Source organism: Cavia porcellus, unplaced genomic scaffold (genome assembly GCF_034190915.1).
Source record: "Cavia porcellus strain 051 isolate PalLab524CR breed Dunkin Hartley unplaced genomic scaffold, mCavPor4.1 scaffold_22, whole genome shotgun sequence".
Lineage (NCBI taxonomy): Eukaryota > Metazoa > Chordata > Mammalia > Rodentia > Caviidae > Cavia > Cavia porcellus.
In genome coordinates, this window is record NW_026947505.1 from 12429466 (window position 1) to 12449658 (window position 20193).

Genomic DNA, 20193 nt, shown 5'->3' on the forward strand with positions numbered 1-20193 from the left:
CTCTTGCAGGTAAATGGATGCAACTGGTGATCCTGCTCTTGTGTGAAATGGTTTAGACTCACATAAATGAACATTGTATAGTCTTCCTAGTATAAAAAATTGAAGGAGTTAGTGGAATTCAAAATGTACAATAGATACTGTGAAAGGAGAGAAAATGTCTACAAAGAGAAGGTGGTAGTCATGGTTAATTTTCTATTACCTTGTTTTGAAGTCCTGTATTATTTTCATTGTTTTGTTTTGATTGGTTTTATTCTATTCTGATTTACTTAATTTTATTAGGGCTAACAGTATGGGATGCTATTTTGAAGATAACAAACAAGAGGCATTATGGTGGCAATTATTGATTTTCTATTATCTTGTTTTGAAGTCCTGTATCACTTTCACTGTTTTATTTTAATTGGTTTTATTCTGTTCTATTTGATTTTATTAGGTCTGATGGTATGGGCTATTTTGAAGATAACAGGAGGCACTATGGTAGCCATTGTTGATTTTCTATTATGTTGTTTTGAAGCTCTGTATCACATTCATTGTTTTGTTTTGACTGGTTTTATTGTTTTATTTTGTTTGGTTTTATTCTCTTAAAAATAAAAAAAATTTCAAAAACAGTCAAGTTCATCCATATTTAGGGACTCTAGAAGGTAGCAAAACAAATTGTTAAGGGAGAAAAAGTCAGGTTCAAAATTATATGTTCTTTATAAGATCTGAATATTAAAATAAACACCAAATCTTCTAGAAGATAGATCTCTTGAAGACAGGTGTAGGCAAAGACTTCATGAACAAAACCCTGATTGCACAGAAAGTACTACAAAGAATCAACAACTGGGATCTCATCTTATTAAAAAGCTTTTGCACACCAAAAGAAATCACCAACAGAGTGAAAAGACAACACGCAGAATGGGAAAGTTTTTTTCCAACTGCTCCTCAGACAAAGAACTAATATCTAGAATATATAAAGAACTAAAAAAAAGAAAAATCAAATCCCAAAATTTAAAGACCCAATTCAAAAATGGGCATCTGAAATGAACAGATACTTCTCAGATGAAGAAGCAGAAAATGCAAATAAATATATGAAAAAAATGTTCAATGTCACTGGTCACTGAATAGATGCAAATTAAAACAATGCCGACATTCCATCTCACTCCAGAAAGAATGCAGTCATCAAGAAATCACCAATAAGGAATGCTGATGGTGGGGAAAAAGTAACCTTTCTCCACCCTTGGTGGGAGTGTTGACTGGTGCAACCACTGTGAAAATCAGTATGGAGAGTCCTCAAAAAACGAAAACTAGAGGTTCCATTTGACCCAGCTAGTCCTCTTCTTGGTATTTTCCTGGAGGAGTTAGAAGCATCATACCACAGCAATAGATGCACACCCATGTTTACTGCAGTACAGTTTGTAATAGCTAAATCTTGGAAACAACCTCAATGCCCATTAACTGAAAAATGGATTAAAAATATGGGATTTCCTTATACAATGGAGTACTGCTCAGCTATAAAGTAGAAAAAATTTCAGACAGGTCTAGATAAACAGACGCAACATGAGATAATCCTCTTAAAGTGAAATAAATTGGACAAATGTGTAAATATCATATTAGCTCTCGGGTGTGACAAACTGGAAGTGTAAGTAAGAATCAGAATGTTCAAAAGGAAAGAACTAGGGAGGAAGAGAAAAGGAGGACAAAATGGAAGCGAAGCTTTGTAAATAAGGAGCAGAAGAGAGGTTGAAGGGAAGGGCAGGGAATGGGGAAAAAAAGAGGAATCAAGATATACCATGCAGGGGCTGGGGATACAGCAGCACAGCACAGCGCCTGCCTGGCAAGCCAGAGTTCAATAGCCGGTACCAAAAAAAAAAAAAAAAAAAAAAAAATATATATATATATATATATATCTCATCATGTGTACCTAAATCATAGCAACAAACAATTTTAAAAACTATATGCCATTTTGTTTAAAAATATAAACACACTTATTACCACATATCACTTATTATGTCACTTTTGTCATTATAAAACCTCTATATCTACCTTTCAATGTGCTTCAAGTATTGAATGGAGAGAATATTGTACTGTTTGCATTTCCAAACGAAGGTTTTTTTTTTTTTTTGTACAGTGATTATGTACTGGTTTTATACTTTAAAAAATCAATAACTCAACTGTCATTTAGCTAGGATCTTTTCTAGTCCAGAAAGGGCACCACTCCATTAGCTCACTGCCAGCCTAAGGGAAATGCCTGTGGTTAGGAGCAGGCCCTGGTGCCCCGCAGGCCCCTAGCGGACTAGCAAGCGCAGCGCGGGGAGCGCAGGGCGGGAGGCGCGCGGGCGAGGCGGGGAGCGGGAGGCCGGCCGGCCCGGCGGCGGGCGGCGGGCGGGGTACCTTCCCAGCAGGGCTCCCCTCCGGGCTGGAGCTGCAGGAACTTGTAGTAGAAGGTGTCCAGGCGGCCCGGCTCCGCGTGGGGCGCCAGCTCCACCTCCCCGAGCCACAGGCCCGGCTCCGTCAGCGCGCGGCCGCCCGCGCCGGGCCCCGCCGGCTTCAGGCGCACGGCGGCGCGCGGGTCCCAGCTCCCCAGCTCGGGCGGCGACCCCCCGACCAGCAGCTCGGGCCGGCCGCCGCCGCCGCCGGGCGACACCACCACCCCGAAGCGGACGCGCATGGCGCGCGGGCGGGCGGCGCGGCTGGGGCCGGCGACTGGGGCGCGGGGGGAGCGGCGGGCTGCGCTCGGGCGGGCGGCACCACGCGGGCCGGCGCGGGCGGGGTCGGAGCCCGGAGCCGGCTCCCGGGACGGCGAGCGGGGAAGGGGCAGGGCGCCGGGCCGCGCAGTCTCCCACGCGCGGAAGCGGCCTGCTGAGGCCGCGGAGGAGGGAAGGACCCGGACAACGCAGCGAGCGGTGCTTGGCCGGTCCTAGGCCTGGCGCTGCGCTCCACCGAGCCCTGGGGTGTCTTTGGGCCTCCAGGTCTTTGCAAAATGCCTGTAGAAATAGAGGACGGTCACCCTAGACCCCGAGGAAGCCCTCGGGGCCAGAGATGAGCCAAAGGACATATTTACTTTTCAGCTGCCAACTACAGTTTGGAAAAACAGATGATCACTTTTTTTTTTTTTTTTAAGAAAAATGTATTTTTAGTGCTTGTAAAATACATTTGGAGTACATGTTTCCAAGCCCTTTTGGGTATCAAAACTAGTTCTGAGATTAGAAATGTATGACTTAAATGATTTCTTTTAATGGTATGAAAATAAAACTTGTTTAAAGTTTGCTGCTAGTAAATTTTTTTTAATTTTAAAATATTTGGTGGGAGGAGCCAAGAAACAAAAATTTATAGGCATTTAGCCAAAAGAAAAATACATGGGGGTTAGGGGGATGTAGACACTGCAGTTTGTCCCTCCTATAAACAAAGGTCCTGTTTGCATTTATTTTTTTGTCTTTTTGTAGCACTGTCTTCATATTTTTTATCCTTTAATAATTCAAATTATTTCCTATCTATACAGTATTATTTTATTTTATTTTTTTTTCCTTAGGAGATGCTTGCAGTACGCAATGATGACATTTAGCTTCGGGGGAATTAGTGCTTGTAAAGAGCTCATCTTAATTCTTTCTTCTAACAAAGTCTCTACTTTGTTATCTAACTTCTATTTTGCTATTTTGTTTATACTTGGACTTTCTATTATAAAAGAAACCGTGTGTTCTTACATTGTATATTCACCAATATTTAACGTGATACACTTAATTGAATTAAAAGTCACACAAAGACACATTTGTCACTATCTGGAACTTTGTGAATAGTGATGGGGAAACAATTTTATACAGGCAGAGAATTATAAGATGAAAAGTAGTACAAAAAATGGAAATTACAAGTACTATCTCTAGGGCAATTCGTACGGTTACATGCGTATTGAAATTCCCCACTCGAAATTCGATTCGTTGCTAAGCATGAGGATAAACACAAGGAAAATGTGAAGACAGGCCCGCCAAACGCGATTCATTCAGTAGCAAAACAGACAGTATGTCATAGTGTTATGCGAGGTTTATTTAATTGGCTCTTACAAAATACATACTTAGAGTAATTCTGGTAAACTAAGAATCATTTGGCTATGCAGAGAGGGCTATTTATTTATAATTTATTTATGACGGAATTTATTTATAATTGAATTTAGACCTCAAGGAATCCTTTTTCCCCCAGGATTTAGGACTTTCTTGTGTTCTGGCGTTGCAGTCTGCAGTGTATAGTATTGCCTTGTAGCATTGTCCCCGCGAGGAGCCCTGTCCAGTGACAGATGAAATGATAACAAACAGTTACTCGATCAACGTTGTTTCTTATCTTCCTCTCTGGTGACAAGAGGTTGAATAATTTGAACCACTGGAAGAAGTACCATTTTAAGCCACTAAACAGAATATACAAGAGCAAAGTATTAGGGTGTGAATTTAAATAGAGTACAAATCTTTTGGTTACACTAGGAACCCAAGCAAAATGCAACTGGAAAGGATAACAATATCGATCATATTGTTCCCCCATATGGATCAAATGACATTTCAAAGCCTCACTTCATATGTCAACCGTCAATCAATTAGTTATATTAACCAGACTAATAGCCAGAGAACCCTGATTATTTTAGCACATGGTTTTCACACTCAGATTAATCTCAGTTCATTCTCTTATCAAATCTATGAGGTAACTACGGTGGTTTCCCCATTTTCTGATGTGTGGACACTGGTCATAGAAGGGATCAGTGTAGAGTCCACAGCAAGAAATGGGCCACGTCAGGTGCTCAAAGGCATCCATTCAGTTTATAATTAAAACATCATAGAGAAACGCATGTTTTGGATAGGAAAAACTTTCATGGAAAGCATTTAAACCCAGCATTTTTGTATGTTACTCTCAGCTCTTAATAAACAATGAACTGCCTATAATTGTGTCCTATAACTAACTTCATCATTTTTAAGGAACAATGAAAGAGACAAATCACAAGTGGCAATCTAAACTGATCAATGAATCTACAAAGACATAAATACTTTGGCATTTAGAAAGGTTTTGATTACAGGCCCAAGGAAATTTTCATTTAATGCATTTATACATTTATTTCCTTGACAACAGAAATATAGAAGCAAAGATGAGAACAGTAAAGATGAATTATTCCCAGATCATTTTCCTTGTTGGATTTTCTAAGTGAGATTTCTTTTTACATTTCAAAGGATCTTGATATTTATTAAAAGATGATTTATGAAATCCATTGGAGATTAAATTCCTGACTTTATGGAACAAACTGAATTCAGAGCAAAAGAAAGCTCCGTAAAGTGACATAAATCTGATAATACTCTTTAGAAGACCAAACTTATCAGTTGTCATTGAATTTCATTTCTATAATGCCATTTTACATATAGCTACAATATTTCTAGAAGAATGGATGATAAATTCAAGCAGGGTTTCAGGATCCAATTCAAATGCAAATTCTTTCAAAGTCCCCTCTGGGAAAGCTATTATTTGGTTCTCTGGTGATTTACGTTATGTGAAGCAATCTTTCACTACTCAGTGAGTTATAAATCTTTCCTTATAATACTGTGTATGTAGATGCATGCTCTCTGATGTGAACTGCATTTCATCCAAGAAGTTCAGAGGGCCATTAGAAGTCTTAGTTTATTATGTGACAGAACATATTTGGAAGTTTAACTGCATCATCTTCAACTAGTTCAATTTCGTGGCCTAAAAATACATCCAGAAAAATTTAAATACACACTAAAAACTTTTGCATGTTAACTTTTTTCTGGGTTAGAAAATTGTGGGTGAGGGTACTAGGAACCTCTTTGGGAATGTGGAACAGTAGAAGACTATAGGTCATGCGAAGGCTTTGTGTAAAATATTCCAGACATGTCTCAACTATTTAAAATATTCATGTGCCTCTCTGGGCATATAAACTCTCCAAGCTGCAGTAGATTCCAGTAATCCCACTTCCCACCCATCACATCACAGAAAATTACAGCACCGCCTCCCCAGCACATCACTGCCTGCCTGCTTTTTCTTCTACTAGAAAAATACTAACTTCTGAAAGTACCCCATGCGTGAAATTATGATGGACCTCACGTCCTTTCAAAAGATAACTGAGCATCCCCTCTGATCCCAAGTCCAGTCTGTAGTAATCTCATTTTCTTCACTGGGTCACAAGACCAGACACACCTACAATTCAGAGAAGGGGAGGTTTATCGGGTTCACAGTTTCCAGTGGCTTCAGTGCAAAGTGTGTTGGTGCCTAAATAGACACACACGGAGGAAGGCATAGTGGGGGAAACCTACGCAATCCTAGGCAGCATGAAAGCAGAGAAGAGAGCTCAGCAGAGAACACACCCTGGCAGTTCCAGCCCAGTGACCCGCCTCGGTTCAGACCAGCCTGCTGGGTTCACAGCTGACCTCATGAATCCGCCTGTGAAAAGCCCATGGTCAGTCACCTCCCCTATGGTTTTAGATCAAAACGATAACAAACCTCAACTGCTTGTGTGTTATACACTTCAAATTGTCTCACCTTTCTTTGAGGCTTGTATTTAGGTCTTTTTGCAGCTCTGCTTTGGTTCTTTGTGCTGTCTTCAAATTTGCTTTTCCTTTTTTGCCAAATCTGTTAAACCCATCCAATAATTTGTTATGGTTGTATCACATGTTCAGTTTTTAAGTTTCCATGCATTTCCTTCTTAGTTCTTCTATTTCTTTGTTGAAATTTCTTGTGTGCATTCTCATATTTTTTAAACAATTTTTTTCTTATAAATTGTTTTGTTTCAGATAAGAACTTTCAGGGAACTTTACGAGGAAGCAGCTGAAGTTACACAGTCACTCACTGTCTTTCTCTTTTTGGGTGATACAGAATAAGCTGCTCGTTATAATATTAAACTTTCCACCCACAAGTGATCCTATCCTATATTTTTCTGAACATGCCAAGTGCGACCTCAAACTGTGCATGTTGAGGAATATCCTTGTTTCTACACATGAGGATTGTTCCCTAAATAAATATGTATACATTTTCCCAATAAAAGGCTTTTGCTTTCTTTATTTGGGGAGGCACTGCTTTGAGAATTACAAAATAACTGACAGCTTAACAATCATTTAAGGGAAGCAGCAATGTTTTCCCCTGCAAACATAGGTGACTGTCCTAAGTTACCCACCTAGCAGCTAAAGACAGGAGAGAGTCACTGGATGAGGGCAGTATAACAACTGTAACAACTGCCACTCTGTGTGGAAAAAAGTAACCTTATTCAGTGGCTTTAATATCAAGTCCATGATTTTCAAAACCACAAGTATTCAGTCAAGCATAAATTTTTTTAAGTTACATGTCTAAGTTAAATGTGGAAAATTTTACACAAATGAACAAATTTTTTCCCTTCATTTGAGAAGCTAGATTTGGCAAGAAAGGACCATCACTTCCCAGGTAAAGAGGGCTAGAGTTTGAGTGGGTGAAGGTACTAGGTCTGATCATTAACTGATAAACATTTAGGTTGGTTCCAACTTTGGAACTTGAATTTCTGACATGCCAACTCCTGCTATTCAAATTGTCTCCTTAACATGGAGACCAAGTTGCTCTTTGCCTTTCCACCTCCAGAGCTTTGTTTTGGTCTTTTTTTAAAGACCAAATGTTAGTTTTTTTAAACTAACATTTAAAAGGAAAGTAAGGATATGGAGCTAGCAGACTCTGCATTTACGGTTAGAAAGAATGTAAAACAGCGCAGTCACTTTGGAAAACAATTTGACAGTGGCTCAAAAGGTTAAACAGAGTTACCATGTTACTCATCCGCTCACTCCTCTCCAAGAAATGAAAACACGTCTACACAAAAACTTATTCATGAATATTTACAGCAATACTGTTCACAGTGGCCCAAAGTTGGAACCAACCTAAATGTTTATCAATTAATGATCAGACCAACAAAATGTGGTATAACCATATGATTACTATTATTTTGTTATAAAAAGAACAATGTATTGATACCTGCTATAACTTAGTTTCACTTTGAAATCATTATGCTAAGTGAAATATTCCAGACACAAAAGACCACATACTATTTAACTCCAGTCATAGCAAATGCCCAGAACAGGAAAATCTGTAGACACAAAATGTAAATTAATCCCTGCCTCAGACTGAGCGTGGGGGAAGAACAAGATTGGAGAGAAGAATAACAGCTAAAGAATGGGAGGTCTTTGAGAAGATGATGATAATGTTTTAAATGATCGTAATGAAGGCTGCCAAACTGTTAATATACTGAAGTTACTGAGTTGCACATTTTGAGCAGATGACTCTTATGGTATATCAGTAATAGCTCATAAATTTCTTCCTGTAAAACAATCGATTTACAAATGGCTCTTGAAGAACATGGTACTGGCTTTAGGTTATCTGTAACACATAAACAGAAGATACGATCTTTGCCCTCAGGAGTTTAGTGTAGTTGCTGGAGATAAGAGTTAATCTTTCTAAATCCAGCATTCTAAAGTACTAGTCATAGGGCATCACTGCCTAGTGTGACAGATATTGTAAAGGTCGCTAGTGAATGAAAGCATCAAGGACCAGGACAGGGTGAGTTTGATATCGTATCTTCAAGGGCCGATAACATGAACCCGGGAGGGCAGGGAAGCAAGAAAGAGATACAGGAGGCAGAAAACATTTTCCAAATTGTAACCTATTTCAACAAAAGCAGAGAGACAGCAAATCTCAAAGCACATAATTTTAGAGTAGCAGGAGATTAAATATCCCAGAAACTATTATACTAAAATAATTATATGGCAAATATATAGTGAAATAATTACATTTTGCACTAATTATGCAGTTTAGCTTCTATGTTTCACACTTCACAATTAGTAATAAAGATAATGGATAAAAAAGCAAACATGGTAGAAATAAAAATGGAAACAAGTAAAAAAACAATGTCCTGTAAGCTTAATGTTAAAAGAAATATAACATTAAAATCATGAGACGAGCCATTTCGTATACCTCAATTTAATATGCAGACTTGAGTTCTGTTATGCTATTCCACTGTAAATTTTATAAACTGTTTGCTTATTACCTTCAGAGTGAGTGGGTAAGTACATGCACCCACAAGTGTACCAGGCAAACACTATCAATGATGGCAAGGCTTATACATATTTAATAATTTTTGTAAGTTATCAAATTGTTTGAATTATTAAAGTAAGTGCATGGGATTGTGCCTTATAGGTAAATACCTTTACAATGCAGTAATTTCCTTTTAGAAAATGAGGTTTATTCTTATTCTGAGAAAAGAATTGATTTTCCAGATTCTTTAATTTTCAGTAAATGTTCAGCTCTGTCTTAGTCACAACAGGGTCAAGAAATACACCTGAAAAAATATTCTGCAATTTAATTGTTTGCATGTGCCAGGTAGAGTAGCAGTTGCTTCTATGATTTAATTTAGAAATTCTTTCATAGAAAAAAATGAGACACAACTTACTTCAACAGATCAATGCCTTTAATATTTAGTCAATCAAATGTAGTTGGTTGTACCACATAACACGGGCTAGAAAATTAGAACAAAAAACTATTTTATATGGAATTGCTTATTTTAAAGAGCTGGATTTCTGTATTCCAGCCTCTATGTCTGAAATATGAGGAAACTGAGGTTTTATACAAGTTTATTATGAATTTGTTTTCATCTAAAAATTGAGGTTCCTGAAACATGAAATGGTATCAGGGAAAGATGCTTCCTTTATTCTCTGATTTTCCCCTTGAACTCTTATTAAAGGCCTGGATATGCAGTCATCTCAAGTGCTTACAAATCACCTACCAGAACATGCACATTCCGTGACTCAGAAGAGTAATTTCCTTCAAGAGGATAAATACCAGTGATAGTTTTGTAAACAGTGTAATCATAGATATTTTCAGAGTAACTTCCAGTATTCTTTCAATGCAGTGGCTCTTCTACATAAATATTTACATCCCACTCTACTTTGGGGTAAAGATGTAGTATTGTGCTGGAATACCGTTATAAATGTTGAGAGTAGGAAAATTTGCTGTGCTACTTTCTTTCCAAGTTACGTGGATCCAAAATTAGGCAGAGAACCTTCTGCACTTTTCACTAAAGTATTATCCATCATCTACGGGCTCATTATTTGTGACTCTACCTTTTAAGTAGCCCGCTTTGAGATCGAGTGGCTGTGGGGGTTGAGCTCTTAAAAATCATATAATATGTCCATTCACATATGCTTCAAATTCTACAAAAAAAACAACAAAAGCCTTGACAGCGTGGTTTAGCAACCTCGGAGGGAAGCTTGCAGCGTGCAGAAAAAAGGGCAGGAGAGCTGACGAGTCAAGCTCAGCCTTGGATTCACTCACTGCCAGTTCTCCAGAGAGCTCTGAAAGATGATTTCCAGAACAGCCTTGGTCAGTTCCAGCTAAAGTTTTACGAAAACAATTTCTAAGATCTGCCAAACCACATGAAGCAGAAAATATCTGAAAGAGAAAAATTCTGCAATTAGGAAACTATACAGATAAAATGCACACTTATACCAAGCTAAATTTGAGAAATGTAATAGACAGAGGCTTAAGCAAAATGGAAAATTCAGTAGTTCTTTTCTAACAGTAAATGATTAGTAAACCTGTTAGAAAAGAACTACTAAATTTTCTATTTTGCTTAAGCCTCGATTATGTTTATAAACTGAAGTGTCTCATGAAAATCCATCTGTTAAAAGCATAACCCTCATTGTATCTGTTTATGGAAGTAAGAGCTGGTGTCCTAGAAGACGTATAGAAGACTAAGAGACATGAGCTCTTGATCTCCTCTTCCCCTCCCTCCGCTCTCCTCCCTTCCCTTCCCTTCCCTTCCCTTCCCTTCCCTTCCCTTCCCTTCCCTTCCCTTCCCTTCCCTTCCCTTCCCTTCTCCTCAGTTCCCGTTTGGTTCTCTGACTCTCTCTGTCTTTTTGTCTCTGTCTCTGTCTCTCTGTCCGTGTGTGTGTGTGTGTGTGTGTGTGTGTGTGTGTGTGTGTGTGTGTGTGTCTTCCTCTCTCTTCCCCTTCCCCATCCCTCTTTGATTCCCTTCTTACCTTCCTCTTCACAAACAAGCAGCCTCCACAAGCCAGGACAGACAAGAGACCTCTTCAAAACCCAACTTTTTTTTTTTTTTTACATATCCTTCACTTGAGAGGAGTATTTCCTCCAACTTCCCAGACAGTAAAACATTCTCTGCTGTGTTCTCTTATACTTCATTCCCTTTCCCTCAAGTAAGTAGCCCTTTGAAAAACACTGAAATGCTAGATGTATCAGTCAGGATTTGGCTACGTTTTGGTAACTAATATCTCCAAAATAGCCACAGTTTACAAACGCAGGAGTTTTTATACCTCAGCTCAAATCACACATTCATCTTGGCTTGGTTGTGTTTCTACCCTACATTATATTCACTACAGGACCTACACAGGAACAAACTTCTGTCTGGAGTCTTGTGGGTTTTCCTGACACTCAACTAAGATAAAAATGGCTCTGGAAGATTCGTTTTGAAGGGATGTATGGTAGCTCCACTCATTCACTGGCCAAAGTCTGTCACAAGGCCAAACCAGCATTGAGTGATCTGAGAAAGCATAAAGCTCTTTCAGCAAAAAGCAGCAAATGCTTTTGAGCAAATGTGTGTGAGTCATAATACAATCATTGCCACCAGAAAACTATCATGGGAGGCAGTTTCAGATTCACCAAGAACTGAGATGGAAATTACCAACCTTTCTCCAGAAGGGAGTGAGGGAAGGACCTGCTAATGTGTACAGACAGCCAAAGGAAGATTAAACATAGTGAGCACAATATTATTAACCATCTTTGGACTTACTGTAGATAAACAGAGGGATCAATTGAGGTGGTTGAATGGAGAGTTGAACACACGTAATAATTTAAAGATGAAGTATTAAACTTACTTGCTACATCTTACTTTGAATTGAAGGTTTTTCATTGCACTTTAAACCAGGAATTCACAGACATTATGCCCTAAAACTTGTATTTGAAAAGAGAAGGTTTGATATAAAGGTTGAGCTTGCAGTAGCCCTTGGGTTGCAAACAGAAGCACAATGTTCTATCATTTTAGAACAGCTTCCTACATTCTTCCAGAAACTGCTGAGCTGAATATTCACAATGAAGTTTTTTACATTTTGTTTTATTTTATAGTGGGAAAATAGCCCAAGACAATAACAAGCCCAGACTCAGAAAAGTCATCACTCCATGTGATCCCAATCTAAGGAGAGCTGCCTGTGATCCCTACGTCCTGACGTGCAGGGCTCCAAGGCTGGTGTGAGCAGGCTGGAGTATGAACAGGGAGGCTGCTGGGGAGAACCAGGTGGACTTTGGTGGGGTGCTTCTGCAGTCCCAAGGTAAAATGACGTTTTCCTAGTGCTCTGTTTCTTCTCCAGGTTCATATTTCCACCTTTACTTACTATCTCTTTGTATTGTTTCTGTTATTTTGAATAATTTAGCCATTTGATTTGATCTGGGAATGGACTTAGATAAACTTTCAAAATACAAATTCACTTATCTGACTTTTCCTAGACTTGATTGTTTTAAAACCCTGGCTAGGTCTCACTTTTGAGGGAACACAGAATTCTAATGTTTTTATAAGTGTTTTTCTGAAATATGCACAAAAATAAAGGTAGGCATCTTAATTGTGCTTCTCTGCTATTTTACCTCCAAGAATCTTGTGAGCTACCAGACAGAATGGGAGGTGAGGTGATGGGAATTCATCTAGTTCTTATCCAAAACAATAGAAAGAAAAGATGTTATTTTCTTGTTCATTTGGGAAAAGCCAGACTGGTTTCAATGTGTTTAATTATGATGAAACACAATTTTGAAAACCAAAGTTTCTTTACAGAAACATCTTTACATGCACAAACAAAGGTTAAAATGAATTCAGGAAATTTACTAGATACAAAATTGGTTGAAAATCTATACGCTAATAATTTAATCAAACAAGAGTAAGACTTTTACTATGAAAGATAGAAAAAACATTGAAGAGAACTAAATAATAGGAATATATATCTTATATTCAAGGATTGGAGGATTTAACATTCTTAAGAAGAAAATAAATCCCTGCATTGTTGTTAGGTGTAACATAATCCATGTCAAGCCTCCAAGTGCCTATCCTGAAGATATAGACAACCTGATCCTAAAACCCATGTGAAAATCTGGAAAGCTCAGAATAACCAAAATAATCTTGATAAAAAACAAAGTTTCAAGACACACATATCCTAATCTCGAAAGTTAATACAAAGCTACAGTAATGGAGACAGCATAGTACTGGTATAAAGATAAAGATGAACTAATAGAATAAAGTTGAGACTATAAAAATAAATCCATACATGTGTGTTTATTTGATTTTTAACAGAGGTGCCAAGATCATTCTGTGGGGAAATAATGCTTCAACACCTTCAAAAAAGGAAGCTAGAATAACTGGATTTCCACATGCAAAAAATGAAGTTGGACTCCACCTCTTACCATGTCTAAAAATTAACTCAAAATAAGTCAAAGACCTAAATGTAAAAGCTACAATTGTGAAATTCCTAGGATAAAAACAGCTGTAAATGTGCATGATCTAATGTTAAGCTATAATACCTTAGGTATGACACAAAAAGCCCAAGTAAAAGAATAAAAAAACAGATAAATTGAATTTCACCAAAAAAGAAAAGGGACATTATCACGAAGAAAGCCTGTAGAATAGGGGAAAACATTTGTTAATTATGTGCTCAATAAGAGTCTGTTATCCAGAATATATAATGATACTCATAATTCAATAATAAAATTAATATGGGTAAAGGATTTGAATGGGCATTTCTCCAAAAGAATACAAAAAGGATCATTTAATATACAAAAAGATGCCCAACATAATTAATCATTAAAGAAGTTCATATTAAAATCTCAAGATGCCTTCTTATACTCACTAGGTTGGCTATAATAATGATAAATTTTTAAAGACCACAAAAAATATTGGCAAGGATGTAGATAAATTGGCAAATTCATTCATTGCTGTTAAGAATCTAAATGATGCCACTGCTATGGAAATAGTTTGGAACTTTCTCAAAAAGTTAAATAAAAATTAACATATGACCCAAGAATTCCATGCCATGGTGTATACCAAAGACAATTAAAAACAAATGTGTCCGTGAAAACTTGTACAAAATGCAACTGAATTTCATAGCAGCATTATTTATAGTAGCTCAAAATGGAAATAACCCAAATGTCTGTCAGTCATAAATGGATAAGCAAAATATGGTATAATATATTATAAAAGAATGAATTATTGTTCAGCCATTCAAAGAAATGAAATATATTAGGTGCCACAACATGAATGGACCTTGAAAGATTATGTTAAGCAAAAAAAAAAAAAAATCAAACACAAAAGGCTACATAATGTATGATTCCATTTATATGAAATTTCCATAATAGTCAAATCTCTCAAGACAGGAAGTTGGTTAGAGGTTGCCAGAAGATGGGTGAAGGAGGGAATAGAGACTGATCATGAATATGTATGGGGTTTCTTTCTGGAGTGATGAAATGCTCAGAATTAGATTGTGGTGATTATTAGATCATGTAATGCATATATGATAAACATGAATTGCACACTTTAGAATTCTGTTTTGTGTTATATGAATTACATCTCAACAAAATAAAGTAGTACATCTTTTTAAGCATTCTATTTTCCTCTGTTATTCACATAGCTATTTCAGAAGACCCTTCAATTCATAGTCTGTTACTAAATCCTTTTGATTTGCAATATAAAGGAAAGAGAGATACGATTGTGTTAGCTCAGTTAATAAAAGTTTCACATAAAGTAGAAACAGATCTACAAACAGGCCTTAAAAAGAGTGAAAATGTGTTTAAAACACAACAGCAGTTTTATTAGCTATGAAAGCGGTGATAGTGTCTCAACAATGCTAATAATTGTCTGCGAAGAAGCTGGCAGTCTTGACTCTCCATTCTGGTATTCTGCCAGCGAGTGTGACTCAGCTGTTCTCTCCATTGCCTGGTGCTGCCCTTCCTATGCTGAGCTTTCTCCTGAGTGCCACTCCATGGGATTCAGGCAGAATGAGTATCTGATTGGCTCACTTGTCCTAATCCAGTGAGATCACCCTGGATGGAAATCACTTTGAGTCCACATTGCTTAACAGACGACTAGATACTCACTAAATAACTACCCATGGCTGGAAAGAGGGTACAGGGTCATGAAATATAAAGTAAACATAACTTTAAATAGTATTTCTACACAAAATAGATAAGCTAATATTTTCATAAAAATGCATAATCTAATATTTTCATAAAGACATCAGACAAACCAGATGTAGAAATATTCTATAATTAATTAATCTGTACCATTAAAAAATTAAACACCATGAAAATACAAACCAAAACTAAGGGACTCTTCTGGAAACAAAAATGCCATGACAATAAATGAAATTCATATCACAGATTGGATCCTGGGCCAGGAAAAGAAAGTAAAAAGCAAGCCTTATTGTTTCTTGCAGTTAGGGTCATTCCGGTGTCTGTCCCCACTATCACATACATGGCCTTTACCTCTGTGTGCTTATGTTGCTATGACTCCAAATCCTCCTTTTTGTCTTTTTCCTTTTTATCGGTACCAGGGATTGAACTCACGACTGCCTGCTTGCAAGGCAGGCGCTTATGCCGCTGAGCTAAACCTCCAGCCCCTCCTTTCTCTTATAAAAGTATCAGTCACTAATGTAGAGTCCACTTTAATCCAGTATGACCCATCTTGATTCAGTTACATCTGCAAAAATTCTAATTCCAAATAAGGTCACATTCATGCACACCAGGAATGAGAATTTGAATTTATCTTTTGAGGAACACATTTCAGTTCACTAGCCACTACACAGGATGTGAAAAGTTAGATTATTCTAAGCACTTATGAAAGAGACCCTCCTTGTTTAGGGCCAAAGGGCAGACTAAAATTCAGGCACAACATTTAATTGTAAAAGAATGCAAATTCCCAAGAATGTCAAATATATAGTCCCAGCATCTTTCTTATGTTAAACACAAAGTCCTGATGAACAAGAAAGAGTATTAGAGACCTGGGACAAGAACACCCAGGTACTGTGCTTGACAATCCTGACCTTCTAGTTTACCCAGAAGCTCGTGGGCTGCATAAATCTTCTCCTCTCCCAGGCAAGAGAACAGTAGCCTCTCATTACTTAGAAATCATGCAGAGACCTCACTGGAAGAAGATTGATATAGGAATAGCAAAGACAGAATGGCTGCCAAGGGACCTGTTCTGATAGCTGTAGTGTTAACGGTCTGTTCTAATACCCTTGGTAGTATTAAAGACAAGACAGATAGGCTGCCATTCAAGTAGGATATTACTTGACATGCATGATTTGTAGGAAGCTCCCAGTCACTAAAACAACATATCCTTTCCTTACTCAATTTCCAAACCTGAGCCAATTCTCAGAACTAGTGCTCAACCATTGAAGGGTACACCAGGTCCCCTTCCGGATAGTTTTGCAAAGCCACAGCAGTGACTATTAAGTAGTGATTTTTTTTCTTTTTCTACCAAAGGGATACATGATCACTTACCCAAGTAATTCCATACAGGGGAAAGCAACATATCTTTATCTTTTAAAATCTGTCCTGGTTTTTCTCATAGCTTAATATAGTTACCAGGATTATGCCTTAGTACTGCCCGCCTGGAGGTGAACTATTCACCCATAAGAGGGAAGAAACTACTTACCAAATGTACTATAGGATGCAGCTTATGCGTATAAGACAGAAATGAGAGGATGTGCCTGAAAATAAACATAATGTAAGATGGATGAAGGTAAGATTATTAATTTGAGGACACTCTCCTGTGACTTCGTGAATCAGAGCTTGCAAATAGAACATGACAATATTGGATACATAATTTACAGTATTATTTTGTAATAATCACCCAAGAGTTAAATACAAGAAGTGCAGGAAATCTATCTACACACTAAGTCCCAAGGAATCCAGCTGAGGGCCTAGAGCCCATGACAATGCCCCCCACAAGTCCTGCTTAGGCCTAGAGCCCACGACAATGACCCATGCGAGTCTGTTTCATGGCTCTGTATTGGGAAGGCCCAATGGTCAGCAGTGGTAGCTAGAAAGTCTATGCCACCAGTTTGAAAGATCTGTGCTGGAAGGTTGAGGGTACTACACTAGAGCCAGGAAGTGATGCTCAAAGTAAGAACCAGAGCTCCCCCAAAAGTACCACAAACATCCTCAGTGACAATGAGGTTCTGAGTTCCTCAATGATGAGAACAGCTGAGTTCCTATCAGGAAAGCAGTGTGACAAGTTTCTTCTGGAGACTGAATAGCACACATCTTCCCCTCCGGTGCCAGGAAGCGATGCTCAAAGTAAGAACCAAAGTGAACCACAGGCATTCTCAGTGACAAGGTCCAAGCTCCTCAGATAAGTGAGTACGTATGAGGGAAGCCAACATGATAAGCTCCTCCAGGAGAATCAACAGCTCCAAAAGAACCAGCAGCTCCACACACCAGCCATTTGTACAGAGAACCAACAGCACCACACTCTTCTTCTCTAGTTCTCCTTTTATGTTGGCAATAATATTCAGGTGGGCCATCCACACTCAGCACCATGCTGATTCCATTGCGATGGTATTACAAATTGACTACCGCACACTGGATGCAATAGCCTGGCAAGGACTCCTAAAGCCAGTATGACTACACTATTGGAATGGCTCCTTGAAATTTGGAAAAAAGAAAAAAAGAACAAAAGATGGCCCAGCATGAGAGGGCAAGAAATTGAAACTGCCTTTGTAAAGTGTCAAGTTAAAGAGAAAAGTAGGTAAAGGGGTGAACCAGCTAGAATGTTATCAGAATACAGCACTTGAGAAGCTGCCAGCTGACTTTGCTCCTTGGAAGGGTCCAGAGGACACTTGTTTCCCTAAAGCAGTAAGACTTGTACTGCTGATGGAGGAACCAGTATCTTGGTGGCAGCTCTTCTTTGAAATAAGACCTAGAGGTAGAAGAGGCAGCTGTGCAGCTGAGCTCCCTGTGTTTCAATGCAAAAATTAAGATTCTGGGAGAGCAAATGCCAGTGGCAGTCCACTGCCATCAGAAAGAAAGTGGACATGATATCAGTTGAAAGAAAGTCTGGTCCCTCAAGGAGGGACTTTTCAATCCCATGGCATGTACTTATGTAGTTATTTCCCAATCTTTCCACCAAAGAAACACACAAAAGTAACTTTACACTGTGGAAAGGATAATATTCACATTTCTTAAGAGTTCTTATACACATGATCAGACTTGAATTATCAAGAACCCAAAATATCACAGCCAAATAGTTACAAAAAGGCAGTAAGTGGCCAATTTGCAAATAGAGCACCAGTGTTGACGTCTCAGAACGTATAATGAACCTGTAGAGTTGTCCAGGGTTATTTCCCTGATCCTTGCCTGTTCAATGAAAATGGATCTACCTAGCAGCCAGCAAAACAGATTTAGCTTAAACTGGCTTTTTGTACTTGTGGCAAAAATCCAAATTATACAAAAGTTAGTAGAAAATTGTAGACATCCTTAAAATAGCTGTCATTCCATGCAAGACAATAAATTAGAAATAATCCCTTATCCTAGATAGAATAGTGTCCATCTGTGTTTCCCTCAAAGGGTTAAAGGATGCAGGGAAATGATTCCCATCATAAATCAGTTTAATTCACTAATCTGGCCCTTGCCAAAAGCACACTGATTGTGACAGATGATGGCCAAGAACATCTCTTTCTTCGCAGGACCGTGGTACCTCTCCTGACCTCTGAGCACAGCAGATGGTTGGATACAGTTTCTTCAAAGATTCAGGGCGCTTTGTTTAGCGATTGAGTGTTCTGGTATCTGCCTGAAGATGCCTTTGGAAGTAACAGATAAGTTGTCCCAATTTTCAGTTCTTAGAACTAAGAAAAGGTGCACTGATATTAGTAGATCTCTTTAGATTTGGGAGAAAACATACCGCATTTGATAATACTGCCTCAGCCATTCTTTGGTAATTTGGAAAACTGCCAACTGTGGTTGGGTTCAGAACAAGAATGGGTCAGGAGGGATGCGGCCTGTAGTATCAACAACAATACCTGTGGACATGTGTGCCCCAGCTGACTGCATCATGCTGGAACTGTTACAGGAGATAGGAATGCTTGTGTTGAGTTTCTGCAAACCCTAGACACGAGTTTCTCTGTAGTATAGAGGAACTTGGGTATAGTTTCTCTTGCAGTTGAATTGCTAAATCAAATTATGGTTATATTCTGTTTCTCAAAGAATATTCAAATAAGAAACAATAACTTCACAATGAGTGCAGTGTAGCATTACATTGTCTTGCTAATCTCTCCTCTCTCCACAGTCTATCTAAGTATGTGAGGTCTGGTACCCACAGCACAGCCGTGGGTAGAAAAGAAGGGAGAGGCTTTTAATAAGTCTTAGAGTATTGTCTTCCATATTTGCTTCTTGAAGAATATCATTCTCCCTATGAGTTCTCTTTTCTTCAACAAATAAATCCAATTTCGTTAGTCACTTCTTTGTGAGAACTGTCTCCAGTATCTAATTATTTCTATTATTCTCATTCAGTTTTTTGAATCTACAGTGACAGTGTAATTTATTGTGCAAAACAGGTAAGTTTTAAGAATGACAAAAAATGCTAAAAAGATTGCTTTGATTGACATCACAGATATAAAAGCCAAACAACCCAACTTACTTACTCATATCACACTTTATGTGTGTGTTCTCAAAGCAAATACAGAATGCTTATGGAGGAATTACTCGCATTAAATATTAAAGATGGTGGTTCTTCAAAGACACACCCCAGTTTGTAATACCAGCTTCAGGGATTTCATTATGAATATATTATGCATAAGTAGCAGCACTTAATGATATTATTAAATAAGAAGGGCAAAACATAGGTCTCTCAGTGACAAGAAGTACTATTAGCTAGGTTCAATGTGTCCTCACAGGAAATGATGACTGCATAACTGATCTTCAATTTAAGAAGATACAACTCTCAATTTTAATTTAGTATTCAAAGGAGATTTTTAAAAAATATTAGCTGGTTTCAGAAAAAAGTATTAGAAAGAAGTTGAAATAAGAAAATTACTAATTTCCCTTGTAACTACTGACTTCAGAAAACAGTTCTCTTTCACACAAGATTTGTTCAACAGTTTGTACTTGGAAAACTGGAAGTGTTACATTTTTCTACAGGCAGAAATATGCAAAAACAAAACTATTTTAGACACA

At 38.1% G+C, this 20193-nt stretch overlaps 1 protein-coding gene across 5 annotated transcripts in view; it reads right to left on the reverse strand.

Moving 5' to 3' along the window:
* The window catches only part of Epm2a (EPM2A glucan phosphatase, laforin), a 177415-nt gene that overhangs the window by 111052 nt on the left and 46170 nt on the right, over positions 1 to 20193 (reverse strand). Inside the window, exon 1 of one of the 5 annotated variants that reach the window (XM_063233445.1) lies at positions 2371 to 2678. The exons of 1 other annotated variant lie outside the window; for it this stretch is intronic. In XM_063233445.1, the coding sequence (XP_063089515.1) occupies positions 2371 to 2647 (277 nt within the window). In that variant the 5' untranslated portion in view covers positions 2648 to 2678. Of the gene's footprint in view, positions 1 to 2022; positions 2327 to 2370; positions 2698 to 20193 lie in introns of those variants that run through there. 3 more of the 5 variants (XM_063233446.1, XM_063233447.1, XM_063233449.1) reach the window with 3 other exon arrangements.